The 22957-nt window shown below is 34.2% G+C and overlaps 3 protein-coding genes and 1 pseudogene across 3 annotated transcripts; all 4 read right to left on the bottom strand.

Moving 5' to 3' along the window:
* Positions 1–8380: 8380 nt before the first annotated feature.
* LOC106766515 lies at positions 8381–9387 on the bottom strand (annotated as a pseudogene).
* Positions 9388–10498: 1111 nt separating this feature from the next.
* Positions 10499–13130, bottom strand: LOC106766516 (putative pectinesterase/pectinesterase inhibitor 45). Its single transcript, XM_014651237.2, has 3 exons — positions 11754–13130; positions 11497–11657; positions 10499–11397 (listed from the first exon to the last, which is right to left on the bottom strand). Exons 1-3 carry the CDS (start codon positions 12731–12733, stop codon positions 10706–10708), a joined length of 1833 nt encoding a protein of 610 aa, XP_014506723.1. The 5' UTR covers positions 12734–13130; the 3' UTR covers positions 10499–10705.
* Positions 13131–13269: 139 nt separating this feature from the next.
* LOC106767405 (probable pectinesterase/pectinesterase inhibitor 12) lies at positions 13270–15557 on the bottom strand. Its single transcript, XM_014652287.2, has 2 exons — positions 14476–15557; positions 13270–14094 (listed from the first exon to the last, which is right to left on the bottom strand). The coding sequence occupies exons 1-2, from the start codon at positions 15473–15475 to the stop codon at positions 13406–13408; spliced, it is 1689 nt and encodes a 562-aa protein (XP_014507773.2). The 5' UTR covers positions 15476–15557; the 3' UTR covers positions 13270–13405.
* A 1428-nt stretch (positions 15558–16985) lies between these two features.
* Positions 16986–21057, bottom strand: LOC106769451 (pectinesterase/pectinesterase inhibitor PPE8B). Its single transcript, XM_014655077.2, has 3 exons — positions 20604–21057; positions 19996–20520; positions 16986–17978 (listed from the first exon to the last, which is right to left on the bottom strand). The coding sequence occupies exons 1-3, from the start codon at positions 20920–20922 to the stop codon at positions 17281–17283; spliced, it is 1542 nt and encodes a 513-aa protein (XP_014510563.1). The 5' UTR covers positions 20923–21057; the 3' UTR covers positions 16986–17280.
* Between the last annotated feature and the right edge of the window lie 1900 nt (positions 21058–22957).

Genomic DNA, 22957 nt, shown 5'->3' on the forward strand with positions numbered 1-22957 from the left:
TCGATGAAGATCCAATCAAATTTCGAACTTTGATGAAGACCCAATCGAATTTCGAACTCTAATGAAGAGATAAACAAATATCAAATTCCAATTTGCCTTTCATTAGATGTCGAAATCCGAGGAGTAATCAAATTTCGACATCCGAGAGTCAAAAACACATCGGATATTGAAATTCAAATGATCCTTCATCATATCTCGAAATATGATTTTTCCTCGAAATCTGATTTTTCTATTTTTGGGTTTCAAAATTGAATAAAGGGAAAATAAGATTTCAAGATCCGTTGGAGGGTTATTTGGATTTCGATATATGATGGAGCACCATTTGGATTTTGATAACCGATATATGTTTTTTCAAATATAATTTTATTATAAATATTTAATTTGCTATATTAATTTTTTTATTTTCTTTTTCGTATGATATAAAAAATATTAAAAATGCATGTGAAATTTTTTTTGTATAAAATAATTTGTATGACTTTTTTTTTAATTTATTAAAACAATTGGTATATAAAATTTATATGAAAAATTTAAATAATTTTTTAGGTAGTTTTCACTATTATTATTTTGATGTTTTTTTTTTTAAGTTTATGAAAATTTTGTTATATGTTTTTAGATTATTATAAATCATATTAGATGTCGAGGGATGAATTTTATGTTGTAATTATAGTTTAAATGGAAAAATATCTTTATGGAATGGATTCTCAAATAAATTATAGTATGTTATCATATTTTTCCTCTTTTACAAATGAGGTTATCGAGAGAGATTTGACAAATAATTTCACAACAAACAAAATATTTTTCTCACGTTAAAACTTAATTGAATGGGTGAGAGGAAATGTATATGATTTAGGATTTATTGTGATAATTATAAGATCAGATAAAGCTACAGGTCAACCAGGAAGGAAGACGTTTGTGTTGTTAAGATATGAAAGAGGTGGAAAATATAAAAAATACAAACTCGATATACAACCTACTACATACAACACCCGAAAATGTGAGTGTCATTTCAGGTCAAGGGGCAAGCCATCTTGTAATAGGGGTGGGTGGGTATTGTATGTGATATGTGAATACCACAACCACAATTTAACAAAAACTTTAGTGGGTCATCCTTTTGCTGGTAGGTTAAATCTTACTGAGCAAACAGTACTTGTTGATATGACTAAAACCCAAATAACACCTAAAAATATTTTATTGACTCTTAAAGAAAACAATGATCGTAATGTCACTACAATAAAACAAGTTTACACAATAAAGTGTACATATAAACGGTTATTGAGAGGATCGACAACTAAGTTGCAACATCAGATGATGATGTCAGATCGTAACAACTACATTCACTAGAGTATGTGTGGATGAATTTGAGGTTGTCAAGTGACATCTTTGGACACATGCTAATACAATCAAATTATTGAATGCATTTAATATTGTTTTGTTGATGGATTCAACTCACAAAACAAATAAATATTAGTTGTCCGTTGCTAAAGATTGTTGGTGTGACAACTATTGGGTTAACCTCCTTAGTGTCATTTCCATTCTTATCAAGTGAACAACAAAATAATTTCAGCAAAAGAGACTTGTCTTTGATAAATTCCATCGACAATGTGTTTTTTTGACTCATATCAATTGTTATGTCACTTCCATATTCTAAAAAATGTCAAAGCAAAGTGCAAAATGTTACTCGATTGTGTCGAAGCATGGGATATGATAATGGAAGCACGGGAGAATGTCATGGATTGTGAAGATCAATTTATGTTTGGTGACTATTTTAATCGCCTTGAATACACTTGTCATTCATGACCTTAATTATTTGAATATGTTAATAATACTTGGATTATTCCATACAATACATACTTTGTAAAAGCTTAAACAAACAACATAATGCATTTAAGAAATACAACAACGAATATGTATGTTTTAATGTTTTATTACTTCATTTAATATTTGATAATATTGTTGATTCAGTTTTGTCGAAGTTGAGTCTGCTCACTAGAGCCTAAACAAGTTTTGGGGAACCGTATAAGAGATATTTATTCTTGTTGGGATGCGATTCACAACGTCGTTATCTTACAATGTATGAGAGGTCTTTTGTTTGATTGTCACTTTGTCTCCAATTTTAACCTCCTTAAATTGTTTTTCGACCATTTGAAATTCACATTGAATGGATAACTTTGATTGGGATTCATTTGATACAATATATGAAATATTCAATCTTGTCCACATGACATGAAATTCATCCAAAAAAATCAAACTAGAGTCATAACATGTTAATTCACACGCACAGGGGACATTTGTACGTCCATCTTAATATGCATCACATCTTGTACTATCCAATCCTATATGATGTACTCGTTGTAATTCTTCAACAATGAGTCCCAAAGCATACATGGATACTCGTCCAACAAGTTTTGTGTATCTTATTTCTTTATAAGTTTCTCTCATAAGATTGAGGTTTTTTTTGAAGGGCACCTTAATCTTATTATGTTGCAAGATATTGATGTCGTGAATTGCGTCCCAACAAGAACAAAAATCTCTCATATTATTCCCCAAAAGTTTCTTTAGACTCTAATGAGTAGGCTCAACCCTGACAAAAATGAATCAACAATATGATCAAATACTAAATAAAGTAATATAACATTAAATCATACCGCTTCGTTGTTGTATTTCCTAAATGCATTAGGTTGTTTGTCTAAACCATTCGAAAGTATGAATTGTATGAAATGATCCAAGTATTATTGACATATTCGAAGAGTAAAGGCCATGAATGACAGGTGTATTCAAAGCGATTGACATAATCACCAAACATAGACTGATCTTTACAATCCATGACGTTCTTCTAAGCTTCCATTACCACATCTCATGCATCGACGTAATCAACTAACATTTTGTACTTTACTTTGACATTTTTTAGAATATGAAGATGACATGACAACTTATATGAGTCAGGAAACACGTTGTCGATGGAATTAAAAAAAAAAACCACCGTACTCAGATGTCAAAAATAAACCTTTAAGCCTTTCAAGATCCCAAGTGAAATTATTTTTTCATTCACTTAACAAGAATGCAAATACCACTGAGTAGGTTAACTTAGTAGACGTCACACCAACAATCTCTAGCAACAACAACCAATATTTATTTGTTTTGTAAGTTGAATCCATCAACAAAACAATATTAATTACATTAAATAATTTGATTGCATCAGGATGCGTCCAGACGAGGTTACTGACAACCTCAGATTCCTCTACACATATACTCCAATGAATATAGTTGTCACAATCCAACATCATATCTTAGTTGTCGACTCTTTCAATGTTCATTTATATGTATACCTTGTTGTGTAAACTCGTTTTATTGTAGTAACATTACGATCATTATATTCTTTAAGAGTCAAAAAAATATTTCCAAGTGTTACTTGAGTTTTAGTCATATCAACAAATACTCCTTATTTTGTAGGATTTAACTTACCAGCAAAAGGATGACCCACAAAAGTTTTTGCCAAATCGTGGTTGTGGTATCCACATATCACCTGTAATACCCACTTATCACCATTACAAGATGGTTTTCCCCTTAACTCGTAAGGACACTCAAATTTTCGGGGGTCCTATGTTCTAAGTTATACATCAGGTTTGTATTTTCTATATTTTCCACATCGTTTACATCATAGCAACAATATTTGATCATACAGTCACCATAACAAATCCTATATCATATGGAATCCCTCTCACTTATTCTATTTCGTTTTCACAAGAGAAAAATATTTCATTTATTGTGAAATGATTTGTCAAATTTCTTTTGACAACCTCATTTATAAAAGACGAAAAATATGATAGCATGCTAGAATTGATTTGAGAATTCGTCCCGTAAGAATATTCTTCCTTTTAGACTATAATCACCTATAACAGAAAATTCATCCCTCCATGTCTAATGATTTATAATAATATAAAAACATAAGAAATTTTTAGTAAACTTAAAAATAAAACATCAAAATAATAATACTTAAAACTACCTAAGAAATTATTTAAATTTTTCATATAAATTTTAAATACCAAATTTTTTTAATAACTTAAAAATGTCATATTAATTATTTTATACAAAAAAAATTCATATGCATTTTTTATCTTTTTACATCATACAAAAAAGAAAATAGAAAACTAATATAATAAATTAAACATTTATAATAAAATTATAAAATTATATTCGAAAAAAAACGTATCGGATATTGACATCCAAATGACCCTCCATCGAATTTCAAAATTCGATTTTTCCTATATTAGATTTTTATATCTGATAAAGAAAAAATCGGATTTCGAGATCTGATAGAAGGAAATTAGATTTCGAGATCCAATGGAGGACCATTTGGATTTCAATATCCAATATGGGTTTTTTGACTCTAGAATGTCGAAATTCGATTTCTCCTTCAACAAATGTTGAAATCCAATTTCTCCTTCATGAGATATCGAAATTCGATGAAAGGAAACTCAGATTTCGACATTTAATGAAGGATAAATCAGATTTTGATATCCATTTACCTGTTCATCAGAGTTCAATATCCGATTGAGTCTTCATCAGAGTTCAAAATCCGATTAAAACTTTGTAGATTTATAATGAATTCATGCACATGTTTTATGCAAAAAAAGTTGAGAAAAATCACTCCCCCCGAACTCTAATGACAACCATCAACACAACAACACCTCTTAGAACACTTCTCAACAAATAATCTCTCTCAAGGACCACTACAAAGCAAAAATGAAAGGGGGTGCAGGGGTAAGGAAGTATATAAACTTTCACGAATTCTCATTGAATGAAGTTCAATCAATCACTTAATTCGATAAAAAAAAATTATTCCTCACTAACCTCATTAATGACGAGAGTATTTATGGAAATTCGGAGCGTATGGTGAAACCCTTGGAGGTGCGGTACACCCTTCTGATTGTAGCAAGGATTGGACTTGGATATGGGCTTCCACGATATTTGTTTGCATGAACACCACGAGAAACATTTTTAGATCGGTACGATTCTGCCTACCCAAGTGTAACAAATTCCGACCAACATTAACCAAGTTTCTGCCCAAAAAAAGCATCAATTCACAACATATCATCATCTAATTAAAAGGCATTTCTATGGAGAAAAGATCTTCAAGTGAAACTACCACGTTATACATTTTAGAAAGTTGACTAACTGAAAAACGCAAGTTTTTCCCATCAAACAATACGAAATGATTAGATGCACTTGTCACAGTATAGGTGTGCAGAAAAATGTTCACACCGTAACTCTATATTTAGAGATGACTTCACTCAGACGTAGATGAGTCTCTAGCTTTCTGTCTGCAAGATCACGTGTTCCATAAAAAGGACAATTTCGTTGGCTAGTGATGATATTGATGAACTATATAATAGCAAACTGTCCTGTAGTTCAATGAATGAATAATGTAAATAACTAGAAATGACCTACCTTATGAACAAATCAAGACACCTTCTCTAGAGTACCGAAGGCTTGATCCTTCAGAGTTTTGGTACCTGACACTAGCCTTTGATTCTGACCACCTGAAGATAATGCAACTTTGTGTGCCGTGACCTAAAAGGCAACATGAAAACTTTAGTAAATACACTTTCTCTTTACAAAGACATGAAAACTTTAGTAAATACACTTACAAAGACAATAAAAGAAGTTGAATCTTCCAGTGAGAGTTATAATAAATAAAAAATAAAATCAAACGTATGTTCATGACACAAGATTTGCAGCAGGCAAAAAACGAACAATTTGTAATAAGAAACAATCATATATATTTAAATGTGCATTTGCTTTATAGCGACGGCTATATTTTAGTTCACCGGCTGGCAAAACATCAAATAGTTTGGTTACAGACACGGACCTTTGTAACGAGTGAAAGCAAAGGATCCGACATGATGAACTCCTCACATGTGGCTTTGAGACTCTTTTCCAGCTCCAGAAAGAAACCATACGTCAAAGGCCTAGAAAATGGTAGGAATTTGGTTTATGCAACATACAAAATAAAATGCTAACAAAGATATGGACACCAATGGAATGGGGTGTAAAGAGTGGTCAGTATGTGATCTCTTCTCAAGTGTTTAATATTTTCCTTTACCTCGTCATTGCTGAGAAATCCATTTTAATAATTCTCCCATCAATTAATATAAATACAAATGTAAATTATGTATGATAGATTTCAAAAGTAGATGAGAAAAACATGTTTCCAGCATAAAATTTATCTGAAATTCACACCAAAAAGCATATCTCAACCAATTTATTATAAAAGTATTAAAAAATCTAATAAATATCTTTCCATATTTTTTCTCTTTCTTATTAAAAACACTATGCACCACCTTAATAATAATTTAATTTAATTTAAAATTCAAATATTATTTAATATAATTTCATATTTTAATAATTATTAAAGTATGATTTATATTATAATAATAATTATATTAAATAATTAAAATAAAAATAATAATAGTAAAAATAAAAAAATAAAATAGTAATAATCAATTTGATTTACTATATTAAATTATATTAAAATATTAAATTAAATTAAATAATTATTAAATTAAATAAAAAACAAAATTTTAACAAATTTTCCATATATAGAAATCCGATACCCTATACTTTCGGATATAGATATAATTTAATAATTATTTAATTTATTTAATGTTTTAATATAATTTAATATATTTTTAATATAGTAAATCAAATTAATTATTACTATTTTATTTTTATTTTTACTATTATTATTTTTATTTTAATTATTTAATATTATTATTATAATATAAATCTTACTTTAATAATTATTAAAATATAAAATTATATTAAATAATATTTGAATTTTAAATTAAATTAAATTATTATTAAGGTGGTGCATAGTGTTTTTAATAAGAAAGAGAAAAAAATATGGAAAGATATTTATTAGAGTTAAAAATGAAACTTTTGAAAAAGTTAAAAGTGCAGGATCAGTTGTCAGAAGGTCAAAAGTGAAATTTTTGGAGGTGCAGGATGAAGGCTTGGAGGTGTAGGATGAAACACCCTCTATCTTGTTGTTTCATATAAAGTGTAATATATGTTATATAAAATGTTGACTAATTAAATTTATTATAAATGGTAATTATATTAGAAAAATATAAAAATTACTTAAAAATATAATATAATAATCTAATAGTAATAGTAATATTTTATTAAAAAAATTAAAAATTATTTATAAAATTATATAACAATAAAATATTATATTATTTATAAATATTTTAATATTTTTTATACAAAGTAAATTCTTACAAATTTATTATTTGAGTCTACGATTCAAATTTACTAGATTTTCATGAGTTTAGTTTAACAACCTTGCTTTCGGCCAATGAGAAAATACATGGCAAAGTAAAAAGCAGAAAAGATAATAGGCTCAAAAAGCCAACTAGGAAAAATAGATCCAAATATGACTAAATTTTTTTACTATGCATGAAGGAAAAAGAAGCCATACAACCTAGAGTCTCCCATTCCATTAACTTGTTTTCCTGATTTATTAGTTTAACATTAACATAAACCTATGTGGTCTATTACAATAGGAATAACAGATCTAATAGCTAGCAAGCATTACCTAAAATATGAATTTTGGCATCACGAAGCGTTTAAATCTTTGTAGCTACAGCTTGATGCTGCAACTGTAGCTCGTTAAATAAGTCCAACAGAATTGCTTGATTGAGTCTATTCCAATAAAATTGTCACAATTCAAATTCGTTGGTTTCAAATGACAACCAATTAAACGCCACCCATGCACATATAATAATTAATTGAAGAAAGGTCACTAGGTGCTTCCCTCCCTGGAATTTCCAACACCAAAACTCACATAAAAAACCCCTGTTTTAATATCAGTGACGTATATACTGTTTTGACTATATATTCTTTAAATATGATATTTAGTTCAAATGCCAGCACAAAACCTAGTAGAGGTGGATCTCTGGTTGATTGCAACTGAACTGTACGATACAAATTTATTAATATCAACATCACAAAAAACAAAGATACAAACCGACATTGTCACAGATGAAATGAAACGGACGATCACCAAACTGCAAATTATGCAATATTTGACACCGGATATGTGAAAATCAGCAGTTATATACCTTACAAAAAAAGTCAAGCAAAGAGGGGAAAAAATTAAACTTGTCTAGTCTTTAACATTTGAAACCCCTTCAGCACAAATCTGAAACCTTGCTTCAGCTTCAGCCAAGCAAGGAGAGCTTATGACTTTACAGATTCGTTCTTCCCTTCTCCCTTTCCTAAGAGCTAGCCTGTCATCAATTAAAATCCAGGTAAGAATGAGCTCAGAGAAAAACTAAAGCTAAACTATCAGTATCTCATGTTATACCTAGTTGTTGTAGCATGAGCCATAATGTTGCTTCCAATAGGCTTGATTTGAGGTCCAGCAAAGACTGCAGAACCATCTACTTGTGAAACTACTTGATTTGTTATGACAATAGCCACACCAAACTAAAAGAGAATCAGAAAAGAAAAAAAATAGTAACTCCAAATATAGTATGCTTAATAATTCTACGTCCTAAGCCTGAACCTAAAATTAGTTCAAAGTTTCACTTGATTTGAGAATTAGAGTTAGATAGGAACCAAAAGTTTCACAGACTCAATTTTTTTAACCCCTAGTCCACTAGAGCAATTATCATGAAGCATGAGCACCGAAGGATCTAAACTACTAACTTGGCAAGTGACACAGAGAGTGTGACACAAATGAATCTTCCCAGATCGAAATTAACCTATAACTCAGTGATAGGAGCGGTTTCAACTCCACCTAATAGAATCAATCACATCAAGTCAGACTAGAACAATGAAATTCACAATTCCAAACCACACACAATAAAACACTAAAAGGGTCTTAATTGTTTCTGATTCTGACCTTCCAATATCTTGTCAAGCTCTCTGGATCCCGTGGTTATCTGAATGATTGCATCACGATGGGCATGTAGTTCACTAGCACTGGTAAACCCCATAGGGACCAGCTTAGAAGATGCAAGTAAACAACAAAACTTTAAACCAATACATTCACATTTAAGAATCGGGCAATAAGAAAAAAACAAGTGTAAAGGTGTTTGTTTACCTGCTTCAATGATCTTGTCGACTTTAGCTTCACTGATACCTTTGATTTGCAAGGTCTTTCCTAGGAGTATAAGCAACGGATTCAACAGTGTAAATGCCCGCGTCTTTAAGCTTCTTAACGTCCGTGGCGGCTATGCCCGATGCCTTGGATGATAATTAAGCATTAGGGTATAAACACAAAAAACTTAAAGCGGGGATTTTTGCCCTAAAATAATGAAGGATGACAATTGAAAACTCGTTCATCTCCTTCATCTCCCTCTTTTCGTTTCGTTCGTCCATTCATACATTTCACTTCATTTTCGTCTTCTTGCGAACGCGAAGACGACTTCGAGGCCTCCGCGCCACTCCTTTGTTCGAACGGGAAGCCTTCGTAAACAAGGAATCACTGCTTCGTAAACAAGGAATCACTGCATTTTGTTAGAAGTCCTACATTCACTAGAGGCCATTTAAGTGTATATAAGTGAGTGCAAACCTCACCCTACAAATCGGTTTTGTGAGATTGAGGTAGACTTAAAGTCCACTTCTACATGGTATCAGAACCATGACTGGAGTCCATCCTAGCGATTTTTGTTCTCTCCACTTCTAACACATTTCATTCTTATTTCGGTTACTTTTTGTCAAATAATTTTCTCACTTTTTTTTTTTCTGAATTCAGTCTATCTTTTAAAAATTTTAAAAATTAAGTCTTACCCTTAGTTCTATAATAACATGACATGTCATATTTTTTTTTAAAAAATTAATTGTTTTTATTTTTTTAAATATTTTTTTTATGTATAAAGTTGACATTATTATTATTATACATGTCATTGTGTCATTACATTTATGTCAATTTCATCTTATACTTTTATTTTGTTTTAATTTAATATTTATATTTATATTTTATTTCAATTTAATCTTAATTGTTTTAAAAATTAAACATATATACAAAACAAAATACATAAACACGTAAAAAAAAGTAAATATATATATATATATATATATATATATATATATATATATATATATATATATATATAAAATGTCTACGAGACAAATATGAAGGAAGAAATGATTATGAGAAAAATTACAGACATATAATGTTTATGAGATAAAACAAATAATCACATTTATAAAGTTTACAAAAACTAAAAGTGAATGAAAAAAATATATAAAAGACTTCATGGGAGGCATCGATTGAGATGAATGGAAGTAGTTTATTAGGTTTTATTGTTAGTTCATAAATTATTTTTAAATAAGTTCTCATAATTTTATTTATATATTTTTTAGTAAATTTGAATGTCCGTAAATTGTTGAATCCTAGCATCTAAATAGAAACTGGAGAGTGGTTGAGAATGAAATTTTTTATTGACAAGAAGGAAGAAGGGGAAATATAATATAGTTTGTTCTATTTTTTGGGTGATAGAATTTTATAGCAAGTTGTTCCAACCACTGTAGTTAGTTACAAATTAAGATTAAATAATGTTTTTAATAATTAAGAAAGAGAATAAAAGAATAATAAAAAAAAAAGATTACAATTGATCAAAACGAGGAACACCATGAGGTTTATTTTCCAGTGTGCCTAAAGAACAGGAATTGGTATGAATTTGGAAGGAAAGGTTTAATTGTACAAGCCTTGCGTAGAGGGCACTCCTGTGCTCTGAAGCCATGTGCCTCTCAAGAAAGTACCAGGTGTGAACTGTGTAGCTTGTTCCTTGTTGATAACTTGGTAACCGGGCCACTTGACCCTGTTGCTGGTTGAGGCACCAGCTCCTGTGTTCCCATACTCAGCATAGTACAATGTTTTCAGAGCGAAATCACCTGCCCAAGCTGTCCATCCATCTGGGTGAATCACGTCACCTATTTCTGATTCCATCACAATGGTTCTTGAGTATTGCTTCCATGGCCTTCCGAGGTAGCTTCTTATCTTGTCCTTCACCGGGATCAATGCGTCATCGGCTTTGATTGTGCACTTCTGCAGCACAATTCCAGTCGCTTGCTGCTTGTCTTCTCTCCCTTGAGCTGTCACCATGTTCTGCTGGTTGTCGTTTGGCTTCCTAATTATCAGGATGCAGTTCTGGAGCACCACAGCCGCATCACCGAAGATGAAGTCGATTGTTCCCGTCACGATGCAACTCCTGTAGAATTGTCTGTGTGCTTGGGTGTATAAAGTGTCTTGGTACCCCTCGAAACGACAGTTCGCAAACACTGCACGATCTGCCTGCACTCTTGCCGCCACTGCTTGATGCCCATCGGGTCCTGCCGTGTTTCTGAATCCCATTGCCATGCCTATGAATCCGTCTCCCTCCACCACTGCATGTTCATTTACCCACACATGTTAAATTAATCAACATAATTAATATGCTTCTTAAATACTCATCCATCATAATATAATAATAGTGACATGCATACCAAAAGATGCAGTGAGGAAAGTCCTGACTCCGTCCCTGAAGTTTTTGTTGCCAGTGACGATTGTCTTTTGGGATCCATCACCGTACATGGTTATGTTTTGCATTTTCTTTGTAATCTTCACTGGCTCGTCGTATATTCCCTCTTTGACGTAAATCACATACCTGCATTTTCCACAGCACCTTGAATATTATATATACCGGGAGGCATGAAAACGTCGTACAAGTAAGGGAGTTGGCGAGAGAAGGTGGTTTGTTTACCGTCCATCAAACTTTGCAGGGACGGCATTCAAAGCTTCGGAGATGGTTTTGAAGTTTGCACTTCCATCTTTTGCCACGGTGACATTAGGTGGAGGTTTGTTATCGACGGCCTTCAAGATCCTGCGGTCATCGTTGTGGATCCAAGAGGGAAAGCCATCGGTTTGGTCGAGAGAAGCAGCCGGGGAGTTGGAGAACTGAGATAGCAAGGATCGACCGTGTGATGAGGCGGCAGCTGTTTCCAATGTAGAAAGAGATGATGCGAGCTGAGAGACAATGGCAAGGGAGTTGCTGATGAATTGTTTGGAATCGTTCATGAGATTTCCAAGTTCAGTCTTGATGTTTCCCTCAGGGAAGCCATCTATGCAGGTCTGTTGGAAGGAGATGACAGCACTGAGCCAGGAGTTGAGATCAGGACTCTTGTCAGTGATATTCTTGAGCTCGGTTTTCGATAGTTCAGAGATGGTGGTTGCGATGTCATCCTTGGCATCCTCAAACAGCTTCTTGCAATCCTCGAACGCTCCTTTTTCTTGTTCACTGTCGAACTTCACGGACAGGGTCTTGTTGAAGGCCTTGGAAACCTCTTCCTCTGCAAGCTTAACGTAGGCCTTGAGAAGGTCTTTGGGTTCCGAGAGTTTGGAGTCATTATCCATGGCCTTGCTCAGAGGCTCTTCACACTTGTCCTTGAAATCGGCGGAGCTGCACACCATTTTCACTATCTTCTCCGTGTGCGCCACCTGCTCCTTGGGCGAGTCACCTTGAGCGTGTGGCGGTGAATGGCTGGTACGTGCCTTGTTAGTGCTCTTGCCACTGGTATTGCCACGGCCAGTGTCATCATTCTTAACCACGACGAAGAGAACTGCACCGATCATGCCAACGAGGACGATGGAAGAAACCACGCCGATCATGATCCTCTTCCTAATCTTCTGCTTCTTCTCGTTTCTCCGCCGCTCTGAGATAAGGTCAAAATCCTGAAACGCCATTGTGAGAGTTTCTCTAAGGCAGAGGATTTCAGGTCTCTGCCTTAGCTTCAAATTGAAACCACTCGCGGAGAAGAAAGGTAGAAAGATATCCAAGGGACGCTATGCCTCTGACTCCTTTTTACACCTTGTCTGTGTTTCATCGCTTCCAACTTTAATGTTTTTTCTCTGCATGCGAGAGTGGACGAGAGATGTTTCAGCTCTTTCCATTTCACTCTCAACCTTCCAAATAACGTGTGATGCTGCACTTTCTCCTCTCCTCTCCACATTTCCACCTTCTTCCCCACCAATTTTAGATACCCATTTCAATCCCCTTCTCTCTTCTTTTCTTTCTCCATTCCTAAACCAGTAACACAAATCCAACATCCTTTTCCAATCCTAGGATCATGTTTGCCTCTGTAATCCACCCTAAATTTCGGACAAAACATCTCACTCACTAAGGAATGGCTGTGAATTTTTAAAAATTAATAATAAAAAAAACCTGAAAATGTTACTTTTACAGTACAATTTTAAATGTATGCTAAGAATCATTCATTTTATTTTTAATTTTAGCTGTTTGGCTTCAAGCACCTTTTTTCATACAATATAAGACGTTTATGATAAAACATTGAACTTAGATAATACAAATACATGTCACCTTTTTCATTTTACACATTTTCCCTCTGTGAATAAAAATTAAATCCCATTGTCATAAGGGAATGATGTAGACCCAAGCCAAGCGTCACCAATGATAAATTCCGAAACTGAGAAGTTGTAGGCACTGTCGTAATCCATTAAATGGTACCCAGCCCAATCTACTCTGTTATCTGTCCCTGAACCAGGCCCATAGTTGGCATACTCTCCATAATACAAAGTGTCCAAGCCTTCATCATTAGACCACTGGGTCCACCCCTCTGCCTCAATAAATGCATCAATGTAGGACTCAAGATACACGGTACGAGAATAAACCCTCCATGGTCTTCCTAGGTAGCTTTTCACACTACCAGAATCCGAATACAAGTCTGTGGTAGCTAGAATGGAGCAGTTTTGGATTGAAATGCCAGTGTCCTCATCAGGGGAGTCTCTGGACTGTGCAGTAATGACAGTGAATTGACCTGCCATTGGCATTCTGGACACAATGTTGCATGCTTGAAAAACCACCGCTGCATTCCCAAATATGTAATCTATGGTCCCAAAAATGTCACACTCTCTGTAGAACTGTCTAAAGGAGTGAACATAGAGAGTGTCTTGGTAACCATACATGGCACACCTGTAGAAAGCAGTGAAGTCTGCATTCACTCTCAAGGCAACTGCTTGATGCTTCTCTGGCCCTGCCTTGTTCTCAAAAGCAATATCACGTGCAAGAAAACCCTCTCCAGAGACCGCTGAAAAACAAAGAGACAATGGTCATGCAACTTCCATTTTATGTTGCTAATCTATATTGATCTTTAATGGAAAGTCTTATCACAAGATTATATTAAGTAACACTAATAACACCTAACAACTGTGTCTTAGCTTTTGCTTTATTTAAAATAAAGCTATGCACCTCAATTATTTTCGGACGCTCCCACTTTTCCACAAGTACCTATGAACTTAACAGAGTTCAATATTCTTGTCATTGAAAAGGCTTTACAGTATAAAAGCTCTCATGGTAAAAGTGCATCTTAATTAACTGAAACTAAACCAAATTAGTCAGTGATGAATTCATAGAGTTATAATGTACAGCATATAAGGCGTATTAATAGTTCCATCCATAAAGGGTTTACCCAGAGTTGCAGATCTGAAAGTGGTCCAGCCATCAATGACACTTCTGCTGCCAGTGATTAAAGTGACATCCTTTCCATCGCCAAGCAGAACAATATTGGTCTTATAACTTGGGATTTCAACATTTTCCTCGTAAGTCCCTTCTTTGACATAGATTACTGTCCTACCAACGCTGTTGTTTGGAGCAAAGTTGATAGCCTCGGTGATGGTGCTAAACTTCCCCGTTCCATCTGCAGCTACAACAAGCACCCCATCATTGCCTTCCAAGAGGCGGTGGTTTGCCCTTGACAGCCACAACAAACGCCGGTTCTTGTGTCCTTGGGAAGCCTTCTTCTCAGGCTTAGGGAGCATTGAAAGAGAGTCACTGACATGCTTGTAAGAGTTGATCACAGAATTCACCAGAACTGGCTTAAGGGTACCCGAAGCAGAATCTAAGCTCTCTAGACACGTGCGTTTGTTGGTGAGGGCTGCACTGAGGTAGGTTCTTGCATCAACTACTTTTCTGGAGTCTTGGGAACGGATCCCTGATAGCGATCGTTCTAAAGAAGCTAAGGTGGATTGTTGAAGTTCTCTACAGTCTTGGACTGCTCCTATTTTGTTCTCTATGATGCTTGAGTGTCCTGCATTGTTTAATAGATCAGATAGTTTTGTGGCATCAGATATTGCTGCTTGGAGGGACTGAAGGAGGGTGTTGATGATGTTTGGATTTATGTTTATTGAGATGGAAAGCTTAGATGAATCGAAGCTGACTTCATGAAATAAGTTTGTTCTATTTAAGGAAGAGTGCATTGCATGGAATGTCGGGATTGTGAAAGCATTCGAGGAGGACTTAACAGCTATGGCATGTGAGAAGAAGTGTGCTAAAAGAAGGAGGAAAAGTTTAGGAATAGCCATGAAATTACTATTACAGGAACAGTAAGAAGAGAGAGGCTGATAAAATGAAACTTGGAGATGACGAGTTTCAGTTTTTGACTCGTGATAAATAAGGCAGTTGGTGAACATGGAATAGAAATTAGAATTAAAAAAATAGCACGGACTTGGATTTTTTTAACCTTTAACATAAAGAGGGTAGACAATTGGACTACCTTTTCAAACATGGTAACATGAAAATCGGCTTGAGGCCAAAGGGGATGCATGTGGTGCACAAAAATTAACGTATGCCATATTAATTTTCCAATATTTCTGCTTAGGTTGGGTCACCTCTTTTGTTTTTACTCGCAGACCAACAGGGTATTAATATTATTGGCATTGGCGAGAACGATGGGAAGTAAGAATGAGTGATACCCGAAAAGGAACCGTCATTTGGTTCAGAGTGATGGTTATCTATGAAGTTGATGTAGAAATACTGAAACACGTGTCGGTGAAAGAGAATGATCTAAGAAATGAAGACATTGCCTGTGTTTTGGGTCATTCTGTTTTGGTTTTTTGTGGATAGCGGTGAAAATAATGAAATGGTTGGTGGAGATTAAGTTCTAATTGAAGGGACCTTTGTACGTTGACAGTTCCACTTGAAGAATAACAGTTTCAATACTTCAATTGCGGAGTTTCCGTAACATCTTCCAACTCCCAGAGTAGTCAGAAACCAAGAGTGGGTCACCGCTATTAGTGAAGTACTATCAGACTATTTGACGGTGACTGATAAATAGAATGACAAAGACAACGAAACCTTCATGCTTTATCTCATGACTTCAACTTTCAAGAAATGGTAACCTTTATCTTATGCAACCCCATAGCCAAAAGTTAGTTGTATTGCTTCATTTTATTTGTTGGGGATTAAGACTGAGCAACTACTTGTTTAAATACAGCGGTGTAGTAAGTGTTTGATATTTTGGAAGTGAAAAAACTCTATTCTTAAAATTTTACGCTTAATTAATTATTCTTAAGGGAATCTAGGATGTGTGCATGCTTTTGTAACACATTAAATAATTTTCTTTGAAGGTTGGTTTTTTATCTATTTAATCAGGTCAACGAGCAGTAATAGACGTTTACACGAAGCAGGTGTATATATATATATATATATATATATATATATATATATATATATATATATATATATATATATATATATATAGTTTAGTGTTCAAGTTATTCCCGACACTAAAAACGAGAGTAAAGGTAAGCAAATAAACTTGTATCTTAGTTATCTTTGTATATATTATATTTTATCCGATATAAATGGAAGTGGATTTTAACTCACTTCATAGGTAAATTTTGAATCTTGTTACTTCTTCTGATCAAAGCGTGACTTCACAGATACCTTGTAAGGGAGAGAAGAGGGTTGAAAAAATAGAAAATGAACAGAGAAATAATAAAATATCACTCATGAGACAATCACACTGTAGCTATTTTCTAATTTAATAACTATTCACTGGTAATGACAGAATTATCTAATCACTGATAAATCTCGCATTCACAAAAGTTGACGACACATAATTCGTCATTATATCGGTTAATTAATGATTAAGTAAGTAAAAAGGTATTATCTTAAAGAAGTACGTTAATACTAAAAATATTATGATAAAAATGATCGTAATCATCAATAATAAATTAATCAACATTACATGACACCTCCATTAAAACTTAGGTGAAGCTGCATGTGCTGCACTGTTGTGCAATTCAACACAAGACTGTCTCCATCCCGTTCACAAAATTCAAATCATTAACAGTAATAAAGTCGTAATTAATTGAACTGAGGACGGACCCATATCGGCATTAACACACCTATATTTTTTCTCTGATAGAAACCATAAAGAACCACATGAATACATTGTAAGTAGAAAAGAGTAAGAAAGCGTGGCAGTGTTGCGTTAAGGTTTGAATGCAGCAGTGTAGGTTACTCCAGTGGAAGGCAACCAGAGATTCCCCTCAATAAACTGAGCCACCGTGAAGTTACTCACCTGGCTTGAATCATTGAATGCATGGTAGCCTGTCCATTTCACACGGTTCGCCACGCCAGCACCTGCCCCAGTGTTCAGGTACTCTGCATAATACAATGTATCCAAAGCAAAGTTTCCATTCCACTCCAACCACCCCTCTGCCCTTATCACCTCACTCATGAACGATTGCATGAAAACGGTTCGTGAGTAAGTCTTCCAGGGTCTGCCCAGATACGTTTGAGTGGTGTTGACGACGGGTGCAAGGTCGGAATATGCAGTGATGTTGCAGAACTGGAATGAGAAACCCGTTGGCTCATTTGGGTCTTTTCTACCGTGTGCTGTGATCGTGTTCTTCTGATTTGGCAAGCCCTTCTTCGGTTGTATTAAGCAGTTCTGGAAGACGGCGGTGGCGTCGCCGAAGATGAAGTCCACCGTGCCTGTTATTGTGCATTCTCTGAAGAATTGGCGCATGGTGTGGGTGTATAGGCTGTCTTGGAAACCGAAAATCCCACATCGGTAGAACACAGAGAGATCTGAGTCTGATCTCAGCGCCACTGCTTGGTGCTTCTCAGGCCCTGCCGTGTTCTGAAAGGAAACGTCTCTTGCTATGAACCCTCTGCCACTCACAGCTGCACACACATTTTTAGTATCAGACTGAATTTAGTTGAACGTTTCAGTCAGTTAATTGAGAATTTTAATTGTGTAAACGAGCTCATTTAATGTTAATTATGAGTTAGTTGCATACTGGATTGTGTTAGATGGTTAGTAGCTAGTGTGATTAAATACTAAGGCCCTACTTACTGTTTAAGGTTGTTAAATCTCGAAATTATATGCTTCCAATCTTGTGTTTGTTGGTTCAAAAATGACTGTTCCTAAAAGCAGAACAATTGCATTCATGTTTCTGCTGATTCAGCACGAGTTAGCTTGCGTGGATTATCTTGGTTGGTTCTTCAACACTCATAAATATTTTATGTAAGAAAAGTTAAAAACACGTATTTAATGATTCGCAATAATTTGTTAATTTTTGCAAACCTTAAAAAAATAAGATATCAAAGCCAGGTATTAACCTAGGACCATTTTAGGTTCAAAATAACTTTACTACTATTTTTTTCGTCTCGATTCAAAATTGGAAAAACAATTTTAAAAGGTTAAGGCATGGTACAGGTCAAAAAGAAGGTGACACTGTCTATACTCTGTTCACATATTAATGAAAAATAATATATTAAATAAAGTGTATAATGTAATGTGGTCCCTCGTATGCCAATTGCTTTTCTTTTTTCCTTTTTCTTTTTTCTTTTTTCTTTTTCCTTTGTCGCATTACCTTTCGCCTTTCATTACAATATAAAGCTCTAAATGAATTGCCAGCTAAAATATATATAAGGAAAAAACTATTTTTACATCTTTGACACTATGTATGGTAATAAAATATTAAATTAAATTATTTAATTTAAAAATAAATTAAATTATCGAATAAAATGATTGTAGGATGGAAGTAGAAACTAATGGTTTCGACTCATCAACTCCCATATAAAACACACACACACGTAACAGAAATTGAAACGCTTTGCATTAGTGACTGACTGAGACATTTGATGCAAACATTTAACGTTCATCTTTCACAAATTTAGAATATTCATTTTATTACAAACGTTAAAATTTTCGAAAGAACAACTATCAACGATGTTTGTAATTTTTAAAAAAATATAAAATTTTTAAGGACGCAAGTATTCAAATCAATCCCGTGAAATTAAAAAAGAATTTCATTAAAGAAATTCTTTGCTCTATTGTTCCTTTTATTTTACATGAAAATGCACTAAACAGTAGTTTACAAAATAAAAATAACATATAAATCTCAAAACTTCATCGAATCAAATGTTAAGAATGTATACATCCACTTTGTATAACAAACATATAACTTAAGAAAAAATGTCAAAAAGATTAGTAATAAAATAAAAATTCTTATATATATAAGCGCTAGCCTGTTAAACAATAATTCAATAATTATTAATTCAAATTAAAAAAGTATGTATGTATTTTCTTTTTTTTATTAAAAAAATCTCAATATGTCTGCATCCGCTAACGACAAAAGAAAAGAGTACCGTGAACATTTCCCCCAATTTCCCAGGCAACCAAAATGTTCAAAATGGAGATTCCACCGAAATTCAATGCAAGTATTCAAATTTTGCATCATAATCCATGCCCATTTTTTTAAAAATAATTACCTTCTTTTACCTGTTTTCATTATTTAAAACTATTGTTAATGAAATGATAAGCATGCTACACTCCTTTGTTATAATTTTTATTAAGAACAATGTTTTTTTAATAATTTATTTTGACAATTTTTTTTCAAAATGTGATTTGTATGTTTTAAATGATTTTTGAAAATAAATTCAATTAAATTAATAAAATATTAACACATAATTTATTATTAAAAAATTATTAACATATTCTAATTTTTTTATAATAAGAAAAAGATAAATAACGTGTTAAATGAGAGTAAAAGTTATATCAAAGTATATTTTCTCTTGATAAAATTAACCCTGCAGTCTATACTATGAACAGTAAGTATTAGTAAAAGAAAGAGAAATATGAAAAAGAAGAAGAGAGTAGCATGAGAGTGAGAGTGATGATCAATGGCAAACTTACCGAATGTAGATGAGCGGAAGGTGGTCCAACCGTCGATGAAACTCCGGTTACCGGAGATCACAGTGGCGCCCATCCCATCTCCAATCATCATGATGTTCCATTTCTTCTTCTTGATCTCCACGTTCTCAAAATAAACACCTTTCTTTATGTAAATCACAAATCGTTTCATGCTATAATCAGGTGCCGCGAGCACCGCATCCATGATTCTAGCGTAGTTCCCACTCCCATCCAAAGCTACCACAACATCAGGAGTCACTCCAATCGATTGCAGAAGCTTCCTTTCCCTGGGTTTAATCCACGAAGGAAATTGCTCCTGGCTGGCTTCAAATTCATCGTTTACGGGCACCACCTGCGCAAGAAGCTGCTCCACCAACGATACCACTTCGCCGATGCCAGCGGATACCAAACTCTTCACAATGCCGTTCGTCCCTTCGAATCCCTCCATGCAAGTTTGTGGATGTGAAAGTACCGCACTTAGCCATGTCCTCAAATCGGAGCTCAGGTTCCCCGTGCTGTTATGCTTCCCTGTAACAACCTTAAATTCTTATAATCTTCTCCAACAAGTTTTCATTGGTAGTGTGATTTACAACAGTGTTTAGATTTGATACCTTTGGGGTTCTGAGAGGCGGAGAGGGCCCAGGAGAGAACGTCGGAGGAGATGTCGAACAAGTCGAGGCAGTCGGCGATGGCAGTGGCGAGGCGGAAATCGGCGAATGGCATGGAGAAGCGTGAGAGAATGGACGCGAGTTGTTTGATGGCGGTGATTACTTGAGTGAGTGAGCCGGCGAACTGGGTCGGGGAGACCCCGAGGCACGCTGAACCGGCGAAATCTGTGGCGGCGGTGAGAGGGGAGCAAAGTGCCAGAAAGAAAAGGCAGCAGAAGGAGCATGCGAGGGTGGAACGATATCTAACTGGAGAAACAGCCATCTCTAACAAGTGGCGAGTAACAAATCAGAACGGTTCGATATTTATAAGGTCGGAGAATTTAGAGTTATAATCATCCTTGTCTTCTAACAAGTAAATCGAAATGCAAAAAGTGTTGACTTTCATGGTTTTTACCTTGTACTAAAACATTAACAATATTTCTTAAATAGTTGCATCGATATTCTTACGCGAGTTTATGATGATACAACATGAATCTCTTTATATATTATTCAGATAATTGAATAGAACTAACAATTTCAAACAACAGCAACAAAAGAAATGACGTTGGAACTCCTCTAAATCACACATAATTATGTAAGAAGTACATATTAATTACATTACATTAAATACCTAAGTTATATAGTATTTTCCCAATGTAAAAAATGTCCAATGATTTGCCATCGTGCTCTTTACCGTTGTTTCAAAATGATTGAATTATTATTTTGTTCCAATTTTTATTCCTTTAATTCGTTTTGAACTTCATATTCTTTTAATTAGTTTTATTTGATGTTAAGTAAATTCAATTTAGTCTCTCTTTTTTTTATTTGTATAAACTAAGTTTATTTGACATTCACACCGTTTTTTAAATATCATATATCAATTCATAATATTTTTATTTTATTTTTTAATCTTTTTTTATTAGTGTTAGTGTAAGGGCCTCAGAAAAATAAATAAGTCATTGGGCCTAATAAGGGCAGCAAACTCACTCGAATTGGTCACATGGCCTTGAGAGGGGTCCCTTCCCCAATTCAGATTTTCATTCCTCATTTCCCTTATCTCTCTAAAAAGAACCCTTGTACCATAATCAGAATTTTCTCTGACTTCTCTCTAGGATTCCAGCAAATTCCACCGGTTGAATCCTAAATTAGTGGTGCTTCCTTGTTCCTGGAGTCAAGAGCTACGAAACCATCCGATTGGTTTCTTGTTTCGTCAGGTAAGAAAATTTCCCCTTTTCTTCTTTACTGTTCTTAACCTAGGGCAACCAATTTTTTTGGTTGCATGTACTTTCCACGTTTCACTTTTTTGTCCATTATGTTCCAGCTCTAAAAAGTTTATTCTATCACCAAATTGGTGTTTTGTCCAGTGAGCGCAGTGTCAAGGTCACCATTGGGGGCATTCTTTGAATTTTGATTTTTAGCTTTCGAGGTAAGGGGAGCTAACTATATAAGTATTTTGTTGTTCTGATTAATTCCTGAATTTATGAGAAAATATGTTGAATTGCCTTTGTACACTAATTAACTTTGTTTTAATGCTCTATGCATGTTAAATTTAACTGTGATATATTGTTTGATATTTAATTGTCTCTGTTTTAAGTATTTGGTCTTGGAATGTTTTGAACCTTTGGTTCATTCTCTATGTTTGATTGTGATTGTTATAATCTACCTGGACTTGTGTTGCTGAACTGAATTTCATTGAATTGATGATCCTGGAAATGATTCCTGTTTGTATATTGGTTATGATGCGCTCTGAAGGAAATTGATGAATCTAGTTGTTGGAATAAGTTGGGGGTGCGTGATACTAATTTGATGGGAAATTATGGGTTCAGTGTAGCCTCAGGTTTTGTGAGAGGGATGTATAACTTTGGGAATTAGGAAAAAAAAATAATAGGATAGTTGATTAAATCAAATAAAAATACTTGGGACTTGTTGGGAACCTTCTCTGTTGGTAGGATAGAGAGAACCTAAAAACCAGAGCCGCACATCCTTGATCATAGAGCAGTCCTGGCCTGGTCCAGTCAGTTGTGACTAGTCATATATGTTGGTGTCGAAGGTGAGTCTGATGCGTTAGACATCTGTTCTCACTCCGGTGACCAATTGGGGTAAGATAAGGATTGGGAAAAATATAGAGTTCTTAAGCTAGTTATATAACGGATAGTGAGGTGAGGTTAGGAGCAAGCATTCTATAAAAATGAATAATTTAACAAGTAATTTCATAATTAAGGAAACATTGTAAATTATTTTGAGATGATATGTATCATAATATATAATATTATTGATATATAAATTATATATATAATATATAACATGATGAGAGTTTA

This window comes from Vigna radiata, chromosome 7 (assembly GCF_000741045.1).
Source record: "Vigna radiata var. radiata cultivar VC1973A chromosome 7, Vradiata_ver6, whole genome shotgun sequence".
Lineage (NCBI taxonomy): Eukaryota > Viridiplantae > Streptophyta > Magnoliopsida > Fabales > Fabaceae > Vigna > Vigna radiata.

Bases quoted from the DNA above. Each gene is read 5' to 3' on its own strand.
- LOC106766516 (XM_014651237.2), bottom strand. From the start codon at position 12,733: ATGGCGTTTCAGGATTTTGACCTTATCTCAGAGCGGCGGAGAAACGAG. The intron at 11,658-11,753 runs GTAAACAAACCA...TGGAAAATGCAG, and splicing joins CCTGCAAAGTTTGATGGACG to GTATGTGATTTACGTCAAAG. The intron at 11,398-11,496 runs GTATGCATGTCA...ATGAACATGCAG, and splicing joins TTTCCTCACTGCATCTTTTG to TGGTGGAGGGAGACGGATTC.
- LOC106767405 (XM_014652287.2), bottom strand. From the start codon at position 15,475: ATGTTCACCAACTGCCTTATTTATCACGAGTCAAAAACTGAAACTCGT. The intron at 14,095-14,475 runs GTAAACCCTTTA...TTTGTTTTTCAG, and splicing joins TTTCAGATCTGCAACTCTGG to CGGTCTCTGGAGAGGGTTTT.
- LOC106769451 (XM_014655077.2), bottom strand. From the start codon at position 20,922: ATGGCTGTTTCTCCAGTTAGATATCGTTCCACCCTCGCATGCTCCTTC. The intron at 20,521-20,603 runs GTATCAAATCTA...AGGTTGTTACAG, and splicing joins CGCCTCTCAGAACCCCAAAG to GGAAGCATAACAGCACGGGG. The intron at 17,979-19,995 runs GTAAGTTTGCCA...ATGTGTGTGCAG, and splicing joins CTTCCGCTCATCTACATTCG to CTGTGAGTGGCAGAGGGTTC.